Source organism: Pituophis catenifer, unplaced genomic scaffold (genome assembly GCF_029215685.1).
Source record: "Pituophis catenifer annectens isolate HBS135680 unplaced genomic scaffold, rPitCat1.0.hap2 SCAF_17, whole genome shotgun sequence".
In the NCBI taxonomy this organism is placed as follows: domain Eukaryota; kingdom Metazoa; phylum Chordata; class Lepidosauria; order Squamata; family Colubridae; genus Pituophis; species Pituophis catenifer.
This window is the reverse complement of record NW_027256897.1, coordinates 7,134,104-7,148,567: the sequence shown is the minus strand read 5'-3', so window position 1 is coordinate 7,148,567 and position 14,464 is coordinate 7,134,104. Positions and strand designations below refer to the sequence as shown.

At 44.0% G+C, this 14,464-nt stretch overlaps 1 protein-coding gene across 1 annotated transcript in view; it reads left to right on the top strand.

Moving 5' to 3' along the window:
- TNC (tenascin C) overlaps positions 1-14,464 on the top strand; it is a 46,591-nt gene that overhangs the window by 15,839 nt on the left and 16,288 nt on the right. The window contains exons 10-14 of the mRNA XM_070955924.1: positions 1,481-1,729; positions 5,083-5,355; positions 9,096-9,272; positions 10,321-10,593; positions 12,846-13,118. Coding sequence (XP_070812025.1) covers positions 1,481-1,729; positions 5,083-5,355; positions 9,096-9,272; positions 10,321-10,593; positions 12,846-13,118 — 1,245 coding nt within the window. The remainder of the gene's footprint in view (positions 1-1,480; positions 1,730-5,082; positions 5,356-9,095; positions 9,273-10,320; positions 10,594-12,845; positions 13,119-14,464) is intronic.

Sequence of the window (14,464 nt, the reverse complement as noted above, 5' to 3'; positions counted from 1 at the left end):
GCTCTGTCCAGATACTGTCCTAACATCTGGATTAAACAAAAGAGGTGTTAGCTGATGTATCTGGCTTCTCTACATAAGGCAGGGAGAGCCCATTCCTTCCTTAGATTTAAGATAAAAACCATTTTTTTCTGGCTAGATCTGCTCAGTCAGCAATTAAGCAGACGGGGAATGAAAAAACAGTTGTGCTTCCAAGAAAAATCCCAGGGGTAACACGACTATTAGAGCTCTGTCCATCCCTCCTTGGCATAGTAGGCTCATTATTACAATACCACAACCGCTTGGAACGAGTGAGCAGAGCACTGCATGGTTAACGGCTGCCCCCAAAGCAGCGGGGAAACCCCCCCCAAAAGCAGAGGCAAAACCCAGGGCCATCGAGAGGATTATTAAGTGCTGGAACAAGACTAATAGGGGCCCCTTCACCTACACATGGACACATAAGTCAATAACGTCATAATTGTACATTTATTAATTACTACATTCAAAGATACTTGCAAATATATTAAAAAGAGGGCAGGTACTTCTGTAAAAGATAATAAAAACAGTAAGTATATAAACAATAATGAAACACTGTACATAAGCAATGGATTTAATACTAGATTGATTACAAGCTCATAACGGTTATTATAGTTGAGATGCAACGGCATTTATATTCTGCTAAACGAAGGTGCTTTCCTAGCCTTTTTCCCGGCAAAATTTGCAAATCGCATCATCAAAATCAATCGTTTTTGCAAAATTTTCCCCTTCATGGGCCCCCTTTGAGCTCCATGGGCCCCGGAACAATGTACCAGCTGCCCCCCTTCTCCTCAGGCCTGGTGAAACCCCAAAAGACCTGATGAAATGCTTGTAAAAAATGGACTTTGGCAGAAGCCAAGTCTCCCGATTGCTTTTATTGATGCCGTAACTTAATATCAGGTGTAGATTCGCCTTCTCGTCCCACGTTGCCAAGGAGTCGCGAGGAAACCTGATGCTGGGTACTCTCTTGGATGCAGCCTTGTGCTTCTGAAGTAGAGATGGGTTTATAAATACGGATGCAGTGGCTCAGTGGCTAAGGCGCTGAACTTGTCGATTGAAAGGTCGGCAGTTTAGCGGTTAGCGGTTCGAATCCCTAGTGCCGCATAACGGGGTGAGCTCCCGTGACTTGTCCCAGCTTCTGCCAACCTAGCAGTTCGAAAGCATGTAAAAAAATGCAAATAGAAAAATAGGGACCACCTTTGGTGGGAAGGGAACAACATTCCATGCGCCTTTGGCATTTAGTCATGCCAGCCACATGACCACAGAGACGTTTTTGGACAGCGCTGGCTCTTCAGCTTAGAAACGGAGATGAGCGCCGCCCCTTAGAATCAGGAATGACTAGCACAGATGTGCAAGGGGGAACCTTTACCGTTACCTTTTTAACCGATTGACAAGCCGAAAAGGTCAATCCTTAGTTACTTGGAACTGTAGAATTGAAAATCCAATTGACTTCTTTGTCCTTCTTTAGAATCAATTGCAAAAGTGTACTGGGATGGATTCTACCTCACCTGGACAGCAGCTGATGGGGCCTATGAGAGTTTTGTCATACAGGTGCGGGAATCCAATCAACCAGAAGATACCCGGACTCTCACCCTTCCGGGCACACAACGATCCATAAATCTCTCCGGATTGTCACCAAGTACTCTTTACACAATCACCATCTACGGAATAACTCAGGGCTACCAAACAAAGCCCATCTTTGTTGAATCTACCACAGGTATTCTTTCCGCGATTCTTCTTCCAATTCACGTTCCAGCTTTGCTTTCTTCATTATTATTAAATTTTTTTTCCAGAAAAGCCCACATCCACGCTGAATCCTGCCTCAGAATTTCCTCTGGCCCCTGTTATTCTAAATAATCAGCAAATTTTCCACTTTGTTTGAAGATTGCATCTTGTGGCAATTTTTTTTTTGCATCTAGCCAAAGCTTGCTGGGGGGGAAGGGGGGGCAGAGAAAGATATTAATTGATATACCATTTGGAAGAGGAGGAAGTGAGATAGAAATAAAATGGAAAATGCTTTTCTATGCTAAATGTTTTCATTTGAAAAGAATTGTCTGGGGAGGAAAAATAACATCTAACATGGAAATTTTCCTCCTGAGTCTGCAAAGACTGAGCTCAAAAACATCCTCCTTTTAATTTGTTCGATTAATTTTATTTAGAGCCAGCTTCCGCGCCAACTTATATGCTTTTTGCTTGGCTCATTATATGCTTTTTTTTTTTTTTGCTTGGGACACAGTGGCTCAATGGCTGAGCTTGTTGATCAAAAGATTGGCAGTTCAGCGGTTCGAATCCCGAGTGCCGCGTAATGGGGTGAGCTCCCGTGACTTGTCCCAGCTTCTGCCAACCTAGCAGTTCAAAAGCACGTAAAAAAAAATGCAAGTAGAAAAATAGGAACCACCTTTGGTGGGAAGGAAACAGTGTTCTGTGCGCCTTTGGCATTGGGTCATGCCGGCCACATGACCACGGAGACGTCTTCGGACAGCGCTGGCTCTTCGGCTTTGAAACAGAGATGAGCACCGCCCCCTAGAGTCAGGAACGACTAGCACATATGTGCAAGGGGAACCTTTACCTTTACTTTATCTATCCTCCATATGAACTTTGGGTGGTGCAAAGGTTCAATAGTCTGAAAGAAGGTAAGCCAGCTTGATCGTTCAGCTTCATCGCTGAATGGGAAGTTGAACTTGAATTCCTCTACATCGTGCTGCCCTTCTCTGATTTATTCTGAAAGAATAATTGGTATTAGTAAAGTAAAAAAAAAAATTGCCATTGAGATGTTCTTGAATATCGCTTCCTTTTTGCTTCTAACGTTTGAAGATGCTCGCCTCGCCTTAAAGCTTCAACTCTGCTCGTCCTGCAATTAATTGATTTGGGTTCTGCTTTCCATCCAGTTTCTTTTGTTCTTCACTCCTTGAGACTTTCTTGCATCATCTAACATGCAGCACTAATCCTGGGATGGCGCTATAAAGATTGAACAGTCTGCAAAACCAGGTCCATTGCAAAACACATCAAGAAGCAACCCTTGTTCCGTTCTTCTCTGCATGTGATTTCACATTCTTTGTCTGGCTTCTTCCCTCTCTGGGAGACAAGCGGGAAATTGTGCTTCTGCCAGTATGATGGAAGCGTACTTCCCTTCTGTCTTCTTGAAGGAAGCAAAAAAAAAATCTCTTCTTAGTAATTGTTGCTGGGTTCTCATCTTGCCACTGAGCCCTGGTAGTGGAGTGGTTAAGTGCAGAATTGCAGGTAAATTCTGCCCACAGCCTGGAGTTCGATCCCGACTGGCTGAAGGTTGACTCAGCCTTCCATCCTTCCGAGGTTGGTAAAATGAGGACCCAAATTGTTGGGGGCGATAGGCTGACTCTGTAAACAGCTTAGAGAGGGCTATAAAGCATTGTGAAGCGGTATATAAGTCTAAGTGCTATTGCTATTGTCCTTTCTTTTTTCCTTTTCTTCCTTTTTTCCTTCCTTCTTTCCTTCACTTACTTTCTTACTCCTTCCTTCCTTCCTTCCTTCCCTCCCAGTGGTTAGAATGCAGTATTGCAGGCAAACTCTGCCGACTGCCAGGAGTTCGATCCTGACGGGCTCAAGGTTGAGTCAGACTTCCATCCTTCCAAGGTCGGTAAAATGAGGACCCAGATTCTCAGGTCAATAGGCTGACTCTGTAAACTGCTTAGAGAGAGCTGTAAAAGCACTGTGAAGCAGTATATAAGTGCTATGGCTATTGCTGTTGCTATTCCTTCCCTTCCTTCCTTCCTTCCTTCCTTCCTTCCTTCCTTCCTTCCTTCCTTCCGTGTGGTGCAATGGTTAGAATGCAGAATTGCTGGCTGACTCTGCCCATTGCCAGCAGTTCAATCCTGACCGGCTCAAGGTTGACTCAGCCTTCCATCCTTCCAAGGTCGGTAGAAGGAGGGCCCAGATTGTTGGGGCAAGAGGCTGACTCTGCAAACTGCTTAGAGAGGGCTGTAAAAGTACTGTGAAGCGGTATACAGGTAGTCCTCGACTTACGGCCATAATTGTGCTCCAAATTTCCATTGCTAAGACAGTTGTTAAGTAAGCTTTGTCCTTTTTCAGCCTTTCTTGCCACAGCTCTTAATTAAATCGCTGCGGTGGTTAAGTTGCTAAGTGAATCTGGTTTCCCTATTGGCTTTGCTTGTCAGAAGGTCACAAAAGGGAATCACATGACCCCTCCCCCGGGGACACTCCAACCGTCATAAACACAAGTCAGTTGCCAAACATCCAAATTTTGATCATGTGACTCTGAGGACGCTGCAACGGTCGTAAGCAGCGGTGAAATCCAGCAGGTTCTAACAGGTTCTGGCGAACCGGTAGCGGAAATTTTCAGTAGTTCGGAGAACCGACAAATACCACTTCTGGCTGGCCCCAGAGTGGGGTGGGAATGGAGATTTTGCAATATCCTTCCCCCAGGAGTGGGGTGGGAATGGAGATTTTGCAATATCCTTCCCCCAGGAGTGGGGAGGGAATGGAGATTTTGCAATATCCTTCCCCCAGGAGTGGGGAGGGAATGGAGATTTTGCAGTATCCTTCCCCTGCCACACCCACCAAGCCACGCCCACAGAACCGGTAGGGAAACAAATTGGATTTCACCCCTGGTCGTAAGTGTGAAAAACGATTGTGTCACTTTTCTTTAGTACCATTGTAAGTTCAAACGATTGCTAAATGAAGTGTTATAAGTCAAGGGCTACCTGTATAAGTGCTATTGCTATTCTGCTCGAAAATCCATCTATGCTAGCATTTCTCTCTTGGACACCCCTTGAAAACACAAGTTGCCACACAAACACACACACACACACCCTTCCTTAAACTTGAAACGATCCAACTTTTCTTCCTTTCCAACCCCAAGAAAGCAGATGTCCTACTTCAGCCCTTTTGTTCCTTCCTAACGTGCATTTAAGCTTGGCATGGTCAACTTTGGGCTTTCTTGGCTTGGATGCTTGCTTGAGGTCCTCTTCCACCGCACGAACAAGGGACGTCAACGTTTTAAGCAAACATTCTACAAGTCTCAATCACCCCAAATCACCCCAAATCACCCCAAATGTTGTTTCTTTTCTCCAGGGGCGAAACCCGAAGTTGGAAACCTGACTGTCCGGGCTGTGACCCCAGAAAGCTTCAACCTCTCATGGACGACCTCCAAAGGAGATTTTGAGATCTTTACCCTTGAAATCATTGATTCTAACAGGTTGCTGGAACCCATGGAATACAACATTTCGGGCAGTTTAAGGACTGCCCATATCTCAGGGCTTCCCCCTCAAACCAGTTTCATTATCTACCTCTACGGAGTCACTCGTGGCCTCCGCACTCAGGCGTTAAGCATAACTGCCATAACAGGTACATTTTGATGCTCCTCAAAAATTAACCAGCCGTTTCTTAATTTTCAACCTTCTCTTGCAGCCGAGTCACTCCACCGTTCCATCTTCTCCTTGATCTAGCGCCCTTTTTTTCTGGTCTAGATCTTCTCACAATGGCTTGTACAGTAGTGGCCAAAATTGTGGAAAACCTTTTGGGAAAAGTGTATTTTTGAGGTTTGATGGCTAATAACATCACTTTTTTGGAAGTTTCAAGATAATCCTATTCCACTGCTGGAATGGCCTGGGAATAGCCCAGACCTTAACTCAATTGAAAATCTATGGAGCCGACTAAAGAAACTTGTTAGTCAGAAGCGACCCAGCAATAAAACCCAGTTAATAGAAGCCATCATTCCATCTTGGTTTCACATTAGAACAGCTGCAGAACTCAAAGACTTGGTTCACTTCATGGGAAGACGTTGTAAGGCCATAATTCATGCTAAAGGTTACCCAACTAAGGATTAACTGACATGGGGATCACTTTTGTATATCTTGTTTTTTTTCTACGTGTTTCACTTTTCTTCTTTATACTGTAACTGCTATTCTAGCAGCAAATCCTTCATAAAAGTGATTGCATGACATTCTTGATTAAATTATCTTTCCATTGATATATAATGTTATGGCACTACTCCAAAAAAAAAAAAAAAGTGGTGTTATTAGCTAGTTTTAGAAAATGCACTTTTCCCAAAAGGTTTCCACAATTTTGACCACTACTATAGTGTGGATTTTCATGTAGACTTTGGGGGAAAAAAAGTAACTTTTTTTTTTGTTTGTTTGTTCCAGCTTAAGCTTTGGAAAAAATGAGAAAATATACTTTTGGGGCCCTACTGGCATCCTCGAAAGATGCATCTGTGAATTTTACGATCACATAAAATCCAGTTTGTCTCCAGAAAGTCTATTCTTAGTTGCAATTAGATGAGTCTGCAAGTTACCCACGAATAGTTTGGGTTTGACAGAGATGGTCAGTGTGCTGTTGGACTATCTCATTTTGAGCTACCGTATTTTTCGGACTATAAAACGCACCTAAATTTAGAAGAGGAAAACAACGAAAAAAGGTTTATGGCCTCCGTGTACCCCATTTTCACCCCTTTTTTCAGGCCTTTTCCAGCCCTTCTTTTGGTGACTTTGTGAGGCTTTTTTTTGGCCCGTTTTCAAGGCTTTTTTCAGCCTGTTTTCGAGGTGCTTTTTTGGCCTGTTTTTGCCCAAAAAATGGGCCAAAAACAGCCTCAGAAATGAGCCAAAAAAGGCTAGAAAATGGGCTGAAAAAAGGCCTGGAAAAGGCCAAAAAAGGCCTGAAAACAAGGTGTGCTGAGGCCAAAAAATGGTGAAGCTTTGGCAATATTTGGTCTATAAGCTGCACAGATATTTTCACCCCCTTTTGAGGGACAAAAAAGTGTGTCTTATAGCCCGAAAAATACGGTAAGTGGAAGGACTCACATGATAAAATATTACCCTCCACACAAAATGCAGATCCATCAGTTCACATGGACATCTAACATGTTAGGAGAAAGACAGAGAAGGTTTTTTTTCCCCCTGTCCAAATATGTGTGATAAATGCAATGAGTACACTTAAGAGACATTTAATGAATTTCTGCTTCCGGTCACTCTCATGATTTTAAACTTACACTGTTCTTTTCAGAGATGGGTTTCAGCAGGTTCTGACCAGTTCTGGAGAACCGGTAGCGGAAATTTTGAATAGTTTAGAGACCGGTAGTAAAAATTCTGACTGGCCCCGCCCCCATCTATTCTCTGCCTCCCAATCCCAGCTGATCAGGAGGAAATGGGGATTTTGCAGTATCCTTCCCCTGGAGTTTGGAGGGAATGGAGATTTTACAGTATCCTTCCCCTGGAGTTCGGAGGGAATGGAGATTTTACAGTATCCTTCCCCTGGAGTTCAGAGGGAATGGAGATTTTACAGTATCCTTCCCCTGCCACACCCACCAAGCCATGCCCACAGAACCGGTAGTAAAAAAATTTGAAACCCCCACTTTTCCCTCAGAAACTCAAAGGTCCTCTCCCCCTCCCAAAGACATTTTTGAGTTGGGATGTAGAGAGAGAGAATGACTGGCCCAAAGTTCCTCAGAGGAGTTTCCATGGCTGAGGGAGACTTCAAATGTAGACTTCAAATGTAGACAATAATAACACCAGGACCAGTGTCTGGTTTCTCAGCTACAAGCTGTTCCAAGGAGCCATGTGAAGACTTGCTATTACTAATATAAGATCAGGTGTAATTATAATGCTCAATCTCATGGCCAGGTTGATGGGAAAACTCAACAATTCCAACTTTTAAGGAGGTGTCATTATCACCATTTGCTTTTTCTGTGATTCCTTTTCCTTTACGTATAATCTTTTAAGACCATCTCATCTAGTTCCTCTTGACTCGAGGAATCAAAAAAAATCTAGCAATCTAAGTGAGCTTACCAGGCAAAATAGTTCAATCACAGTGCTTGCGTTCCCACAATTAAGGCAGTTGGATGGATGGGACTTTTCTTCTCTTCTGGATGCTCTCGTTTCAACCAACATGCATTTTCTTTCTCTAGATACATATATCTAGAAGGATTATGTGCAACATAATGCCTAGGACAATATATGTATCAATGTTTGTTCTACTTGGCACCTCTGTGGAACATGCTTGGGATTGATTCCAACATCCATCGTCCTACATCTACTGTATCTTGGGTTTCTTTCTGATTGCTTGTCTTGTTTCTCCACATCATGAAGTCGGGGTCTCCCAAAGATCTTGACTTCCTAGGAAATGGTTCTTTGCATGTGATGTTCTTTGCACTTTGTGTATGAACCAAAGACCCGCTAAAGAGTATAGAAGGCCTCCACGTTTTCAGTATTGCAACCTATCAAGCAAAAAAAAACTTGCATGCATTTTTTCCCCAAGCATCTTCTCTTTTCCGGGCATTCTACATACCTTTGGATACCAGAATTGTCTCCAGAACAGAAAAACCAAATCTCCCTCTTCCTTAAAGCTTTCGCGGTTGCCTCGTAAACCATCAAGTGGGATTGCGACACAGATTGTGGAGGGATTCCAGACAATTTTGCGGTATCGTTGGTATCTCTGAGAGAGATTTTCTTAAATCCGATTGCATGTCAGAATCTGGGAGGCCCAAGGATGATGCCTGATCCGAATGCAAGCGCATGCTTCGAACAAAGCCATAAAGAGTATGAATTCTGAGAAAGCCATCTTCAAACCGCATGACCGTCTGATGGGAACATGTCTCCTATCTATGTGTTGTTTTCCTTTTAAGGAACCTAGTCATTTCGCTGGGTTCATGCTTCCATGAATCTTGAGCGTTACAGCAGGAAATCTTTACCTGCTGGCTTTTGCTGGTCGCTTTCTGACAACCTGAATCTCTTGCATGTCTCCTTAATTGAGGCCACTCCAGCACTCTTCACCCAAAACAGTCACACATACATCTTTTTGTAGTACATCTTTCAGACAAATCCCTTCTTAAAAGACTCCTGTGTTGGAGGACCCACAACTTCTGAAGGCAAGTTGTTCCGCTGGTTGATTGATCTTGACATGGACAATGTTCTTGAAACAACTCCAGTTGAATCCTGACATCAACCTGATTGATGATCACAGCCCAACAGCAGATCCAAGAATGGCCTGTCGTAGTTCTGTAGGACACCTCCTTCATTGATTTGTCAGCCAGATCTCCACCCATAATGGTTGTCTCTTTTTCCCCCCCTTTATGTCCCTTCTCTCTTCAGAACTCAAGCTACAGTTGAGTACATTCACACTCACAAATGCTCGTTTGAGCGAGTTCTCCTGGACTACAAGAGAGGAAGCTTTCGCACATATGACAGTTAATGTTAGAGGCCTCCGCCGATCTCAGGAGCCTCTGAAGTTGGCAATCTCAGAAGAGGTTCATGACACCTTCATCTCAGGCATGGTAGATTATTTGGATTATGAGGTTAACATTCAGGGCACAACCACAGGGGGGGCCCATCAGGATCCCCTCCTGTCTTTGATACTTACAGGTATTCTTGCAAAGGATTTTTTCCCCCATCACTTAATGACCTCGTAATCCTTTGCGGGGTGGAGTCAAGGCAACTGAATGGAGTTGAGTGTTTACTGGCCGGATGCTTTTCCCATCGCCAATGCAGAGTTTTGTTCGGCAGATAATATTCTCATTGTGCCCAGAGAGAGAAATATCAGCCTCTACCTAGGATCGAACTCACAGCCTCCTGATTGTGAGGCGAAACCTCCACCTCTAGGTCACGGCACCAACTCTCGTTATCCTATTAGAAATGATAGAAAAATATTTGTAGCTTGGGTGGTAGATGTTGGTGATGACTTGTTCTCTGAACTTGTTGTTTAGCTTCCAAACATTTCATCAGAAGCCTAGGTGACATCCTCAGCGGGATTTTGGTGGAACAAAACACTTCAACCGAAATCCCGCTGAGGATGTCACCTAACCTGGTGGCGAGACGTTCAGAAGCTAAACAGCAAGCTCAGAGAACAAGCACCATGGCCATGAATGAACCTGGTATTTCATGGTAGCCCTTGCAATAATATATGCTTACTCCGGCTTCCAAATGTACTCATTTTGGAATTTACTCAATCTATTCCATAATTATAATGTCCTCATCTGGATGAAAGTCTGGGTTAACACAACGTGTTAACCTAGCCAAGAATAACACAAACCGAACTCTGTGTACAGCCGCTACACCAAACTCCTTCTAATTACTCCAGTCAGTGAGTTCAACGGAAGCTGTAGTATGCTAGTTCACATACTAGGCAACCAGCAAAGATAACAAGGGATATGCACAGCCAATGGCTTTTCCATAGCGAATCCCACAGCCTAGGCATTGCATTAACATTACTTTTATAATTGACCCCTTCTTTTGGTGGTGGGCGACTTGTGGTTTGTATCAAATGGCACCCACAACTCGGTCTAACGCAGCCCTTCTTATCCCTTCTCCCCTTTCGCAGAAGTATTGCCCTCCCTGGAAAACCTCACGGTTTCCCGGATTAATCCGTACGGGTTTACGGTATCCTGGATGGCATCAGAAGATGCCTTTGAAAGTTTTCTGGTCATCGTGGTGGATTCTGGCAAACTGCTAGATCCCCAAGAATTCCTTCTTCCTGGAAGCCAGCGCCAATTGACCCTTAGAGGGCTCATAACAGGCATTGGGTATGAAGTCCTTCTTTACGGCTTGATCCATGGCCGTCAAACAAGACCCTTAAACATTGTAGCCTTAACAGGTATTTTTATTTTTTTTAAAAAAAAAAAAATCATGAAAGTGGAATGCTCGTCCCTTCTCACCATTGTCTTCCTCCTCTGGAAGGTCTTTCATGTCTTCTCTATTCACCGTGGAACCATGACGTCCCTTACTGACCCTTTCACTAATATGTCACCTTTCTCCTTTTCATTCCTGTCTTGGTAATGGACCAACATTTTTAAAGAGCAGCAGAAGGTGGAGACGCATCAAATCATTCATAGAACATAGACTAGTAGAGTTGGAGGTATTCTAGTCCAAACCCTTGCTTGAGCAGGAGACCTCATACCATTTCAGGTAAACGATTGTCCAGTCTCTTGTTGAAAGCCTCCAGTGATGGAGCATCCACAACATCTGAAGGCAAGTTGTTCCATTGTTCCTTTCAGATATCTTTGTCATCCTAGCCAAAGAGTAAAGTCAATATTTTTATCAGTCCTTGGGTTTAATATCTCAACTCTTGTCTTTGAAAAAGCAATGTCTATAAAAGAAGGTCAAGAAAATGATATAATCCAGAACAATCAAACTGATGTTTAGGTTAGCTCCTAAACTTCTTTATCGTTGTATTAGATAGCTGGCTAAACTTGGGGACGCGCTTCCAAAATTCAGGACTCCGTCTTTTAAACAACCTTGGAATCCATCATCGTGTCATCTTCATTTAGCATCATTGTTTCCAAGCTCACTATCGTCTAAAGTTGAACATCATCGGAAAGGACACGTTACTTGTGTGTTGCAGAAGGTGTCAGCTCTTGACCGACCTGGTTTCAAAGAAGAATTTACTTTTGGAAAGCTTCATCATACCATCTCAGCTTTTTCTAGTTTAGCATTGACCTCTCTGATCTTCAACCGTTCTTCTGTCACAAAGCAAGCAACTTAAAAGACTGAATGTGGGATCTCGGATGCTTCGTCACTGAGCCTCAATCCTACAGAGTATTCTATCAGTTAAACCCTATACATGATCACTCGTCAAGGGTTTATCCACCATCCTCTCATTCCTGATGGCGCTTTATAGGATCAGGGGTGCAGCCTAGCTGAGGACACATATAAGAATTTACTGCTTCCTTAAGTACAAGCATCAAACTCTCCGCACACTTTTAGAGATGATTAGTATAGGTAGTCCTTGACTTACAGCATTCATTTAGTGACCGTTGGAACAACAACACTGAGAAAGGACTTGGAAGGGACCTTGGAGGTCATGTAGTCCAACACCTTGCTCAAGCAGAAGACACTATGCCCGTGATGGTGAACCTATGGCACGCAGAGCCATATCTGTGGGCATGCGAGCATTGCCCTAGCTCAGCTCCAGCGTGCATGCGTGCACCAGCCAGCTGATTTTTGGGCCTTCTGGAAGTCAGGAAATGGGCTGTTTCCAGCCTCCGGAGGGCCTCCGGGAGGGGGGAGGCTGTTTTTGTTCTCCCCAGGCTCCTAGAAAACCTCTGGAGCCTGGGGAGGGCAAAAATGGGCCTTCCTGTCCAACCAGAAGTCAGGAAACGGGCCGTTTCTGGCCTCCAGAGGGCCTCCGGGGAGGTGGGGAAGGCCGTTTTTGCCCTCCCCAGGCTTCTAGAAAGCCTCTGGAAAAACAGGCCTACTGGGCCCACCGTTCCAAGAAGGGGGAGCGCTTTTGGCACACGATGGCAAAAAGGTTAGCCATCCCTGCCCTATGCCATTTCAGACAAAGGGTTGCCCAGTCTCTTCTTAAAAGCCTCCAGTGATGGAGCACCCACAACTTCTGGAAGCAAAGCTGTTCCACTGGTTAAACATTCTCCCTGCCAAGAAATTTCTCCTTGGTTCTAGGTTGCTTCTCTCCTGGATTAGTTTCCATCTGTTGTCCTGCCTTCAGGCGCTTCGGAAAACAGTTTGAACCCCTCGTCTACCCAGGAGCCCCCTCCAATATTGGAACACCGCTATCATGTCTCCCCTCGGGAATGAAATGAACATCACTCCTACTACTACCAGCATGTTTCATTTTGCATGGTAGGGGAAAGCGTGGGTTTTACACGTTGGTGCAAGTTTGAATCCCGTGAAGCTCGGCCATCTTTGGTTTGGAATGTCTCTTTTCTATTAATCACTGAATGCCTTTTCCTCTCCACTTTCCAAATAGCAGAGTGGACTTGCAGTCGGAATGCTCACCTCCTAAGCTAACCTGGACTTGATTCTCTATTGGATATTTTTCTTTCTTGTTCTCTTATTTTTTTTCCCCCCGAAAAGGACATTAAAAACAACAATCCTTTGCCATTACAGAAGCTGAACCTGAAGTAGATCATCTTTTGGTATCGGACGCTACCCCTGAAGGTTTCCGTCTGTCTTGGACAGCGGATGAAGGAGCCTTTGACAGTTTTGTCCTTAAAATCAGGGATTCCAACAGGCTTTTAGATCCTCTGGAGTTGATCGTACCAGGTCACCAACGAACTCAGGACATCCACGGGCTGAAAGAAGGGACCGAATATTATGTAGATCTCTATGGAGTGATCAGCGGACGGCGATCTCAGCCTGTAAATGCGATTGCTATGACAGGTACCTCGGTCCGCCTCTGGCTTGTCAAAGAACACAACTACACCGTTTGGCCACATGCATGCCTATATACGTATTTGTGTTTGCATTTGTGTGTGTGTGTGTGTGTGTGTGTGTGTGTGTGTGTGTGTCTATTGCATTTACGGCAGAGGTGAAATTCACTTCCCTACCTTCCCTTCACACCTTCCCTACCAGTTCGCAAAGGTGTGCGCGGGCTGTCGTCCGCGCATGCACAAAGCCTTCTGTACATGCGCAGAGGCTGAAAATGGTCGCAAAAAAGGGACATCATAACATCCGTGCGAGTGGGCGGAGCTTCGCGCAGTCAGCCCTACGGTATCACGCGATCCGGTAGGAACCGGCTGAATTTCACCTCTGATTTACAGGTAGTTCTCAACTTACCACAGTTCGTTTAGTGACCGTTCAAAGTTGCAATGGCACTGAAAAATGTGATTTATGATCATTTTTCAGATTTATGACTGTTGCAGCATCCCCATGGTCACGTGATTAAAAGTTGGACGCTCGGCAGCTGGTTTATATTTATGACGGTTGCCATACCCGGGGATCATGTGAACAGCTTTTGTGACCTTCTGACAAGCAAAGTCCATGGAGAAGCCAGATTCACTTAATAACTGTTACTAAATTAGCAATATGGTGATTCGCTTAACAGCTGTGGCAAGAAATGTCATAAAACGGGGGGCAAAACTCACTTAACAAATGCCTCATTTAGAAACAGAAATTTTGGGCTTGATTGTGGTCGTATGTTGAGGACTACCTGTATTTTTCCAAGCGATATTGTTGAGCACAATCCTCAGATAAGCTCTCATTGCAGGCCTGCTAGGAATTCTATTTATATAAAGCGCCAACAAAGCAAACAAAAGAGTACAGTCACCATGTTCTTTACTGCACAACTGTTTTAACTGCAACAGGAAACAGGAAACTCTACTGAGAACAAAAGAGCATAGAGTACATACCATAGATCCAAATTTGTAAACACTGCCATCTACTGGCTGAGTAGTACTGTAGTTGTTGCATAAAAATACATTCCAACTATGAATTCCAAGAAGGCCCCTTGTATACAAGGATAAACATAGACTTGTGGGGTGTTCATTTTTATTTATTTTAACTCTCAAATTTAGACACTTCCCATATAACTCTCAGTTATCTAAGTTCTTCCTTTTTTGTGGGAGAAGATTGTCCTACCTTCCGACCCAGAAAATCTACTTTTTGTATCTGTCTGCTCTAACTTTCACTTAATGTGTGCTATGGTTTAAGTAGCCAAAAATGCCCTGGCTTACCTCCCAATCTTTTCAACAAGACTTGTGTGTTGGAGACTCTGTTGTATTGTGCTC